Source organism: Nelumbo lutea, chromosome 8 (genome assembly GCF_056320005.1).
Source record: "Nelumbo lutea isolate HS-2025 chromosome 8, American lotus-T2T, whole genome shotgun sequence".
Taxonomy (NCBI): Eukaryota; Viridiplantae; Streptophyta; class Magnoliopsida; order Proteales; family Nelumbonaceae; genus Nelumbo; species Nelumbo lutea.
Window position 1 is genome coordinate 17,893,157 of NC_142691.1, and position 2,080 is coordinate 17,895,236.

The window sequence follows — 2,080 nt, forward strand, 5'->3', positions numbered from 1 at the left end:
TTAATGAGATAAAACCATAAATGTCGCCAATAGGGGTTTATGTAGAAGACCATGGATGGCCAAACACAAGACCACTGTGATATAAGAAGCTATAAAGCTCAAAGTGAAGGTGCCCATGTCAATGGAGTTATTCCCTTCTTCCTTACTATTAGAAGATGGACCTTCTGGTGATGGTGCCTTACTCTCACCATTGCAGCTTTTCTCTAATGGCTCTCCACAAAGAAGAGGGCTGCCCTCATAGCTGTTTTTCTCAAATGTTGTAGAATGTCCTTTCCACTCTGGAGACCTTCCTGATAAGTTGTTATGTGCCACCATGAAAGTTCCCAAAAAGGGTACGTAGTTCAGTTATCTGTGGAGGAATCGTCCCAACCAAATTGTTGTAAGAAAGGTCCAAGCTCTCTAATTGCGTCAAATTTGAAATGGTTGTTGGTATGCTTCCACTTAAATGGTTGTGAGATAGATTCAATGTATGGATCTCCTGTAACTTTCCAATTTCAGGTGGAATGTGATCTGTTAATTGGTTAGATGAGAGATCTAATCCAAGCATGAGTTCAAGACTGATGCCCTTATAAAAGTCAGACCTTCTTTTTGTTGTGAAACCCACTTGTTCCTCTACCTTTTTAAAGGCATCATAATATTGGAGGAATTGAAATTCCACGAGCCTACTCTTGTACACATATTCTGAAGAAAATGAAGTTACTGTACCTCTATAGATTTCCACATCAAATTTATGGCCATTTGACCCATTTGGATCTCTGAGCCTTTCAAATGTAATGTTACTCAAGAAGAAGGTATAGGACCGGATAGATTATTGTGAGAAAGATGTAATATACTTATTTGATTCAGATGACACAACAGGATGGGAATGTTACCTTCCAAATGATTTCCCTTCAACAAAACAACTCTCAATGATGATAGGTTAACAATCCATCTTGGTAGACTACCATTTATGAAATGATCACTTCTGTCATGGGTCCTTTAAGTTGGTTCTTTTGAAAATGTGCATAATTCAATCTCTCTGGGCTGAAGCAAGATGGTATTGAGCCTCTAAGATTGTTCTCAGAAAGATGTATAAACCAAAGATTTCTAAGTGCACAGAAGTTGGCCGGCACTAGTCCTTCAAAATGATTATTAGCCATGATAAGTACTTGCAAGTTTGACAAATTCCCCAACCATCCAGGAAGCCTACCAGAGATGTTATTATTACTTACATCCAATACTTCCAAATCCAAGCTTCCAAACAAGCTATATGGAATGTTTCCTGTAAATTTATTTCCGTCCAGATATAAGTGTATCAAGTTGGACAAGTTAGAAACAGTTGGAAGCATTTTCCCGTCCAAATTGTTATTTGACAACATGAGGAAACGTAATCGTGAGCATCCTGTGGTCAAGTGGTCAGGAATTTTTCCTGATAAAGAATTGTCAGAATGATCCAAAACTTCTAACCATCTCATGTTTCCAAGTGATGAAGGAATTGATCCTCTAAAAGCATTTGTTGACATGTTCAAAATTAAGCCAATACCTTATCCATTGATATAAGATAAGAATGTATGCGTTAATAGATTAGGTTTGGGTTGAAACTAATGTAAATTAAAATGAATTGAAATAAATTGGATGATCCAAACATTGAATTGGATTGGACTGATCCAAAATAATCCAAAATATTCATTAGATTGGATTGGGCCTGATCCATTTATAATAGACTCATATTGGAGTGGATAGGATTTGACCAAATCCAATACAATTGACACTCCTAAGATGGCAATGCCCTTACAATGGGGCATCTAATGGAGGAAAAAGATGCTCCAAAGTCCGGGCATGAGATAGAGTATGCATGCATAATTCATTAATTGCAGGGTCATAGGCCAAGCACACCTCAGATTCAATAAGTTGTACCCGTAAATGGTAGTCGAGTAAATCGAGTAACATTGAATTGAGAAATTCCAACCAACGATAAAAACTTGAGAGAAGTCATTCTTCCTACATTCTCCAATAAATTGCTGTGGAGTGAAGTATAGGACAAGTCTATGAACTCCAAATCACTCAAAGTGCCCAACTCTAAAATAAAAAAAGAAAAAGA

The 2,080-nt window shown here is 37.2% G+C and overlaps 1 protein-coding gene across 1 annotated transcript; it reads right to left on the bottom strand.

Annotated features, from left to right (window-relative positions):
• LOC148843095 (cuscuta receptor 1-like) lies at positions 1–1,502 on the bottom strand. The gene is made up of 3 exons (XM_088959365.1): positions 1,212–1,502; positions 337–616; positions 1–290 (listed from the first exon to the last, which is right to left on the bottom strand). Exons 1-3 carry the CDS (start codon positions 1,500–1,502, stop codon positions 1–3), a joined length of 861 nt encoding a protein of 286 aa, XP_088815491.1.
• Positions 1,503–2,080: the final 578 nt, after the last annotated feature.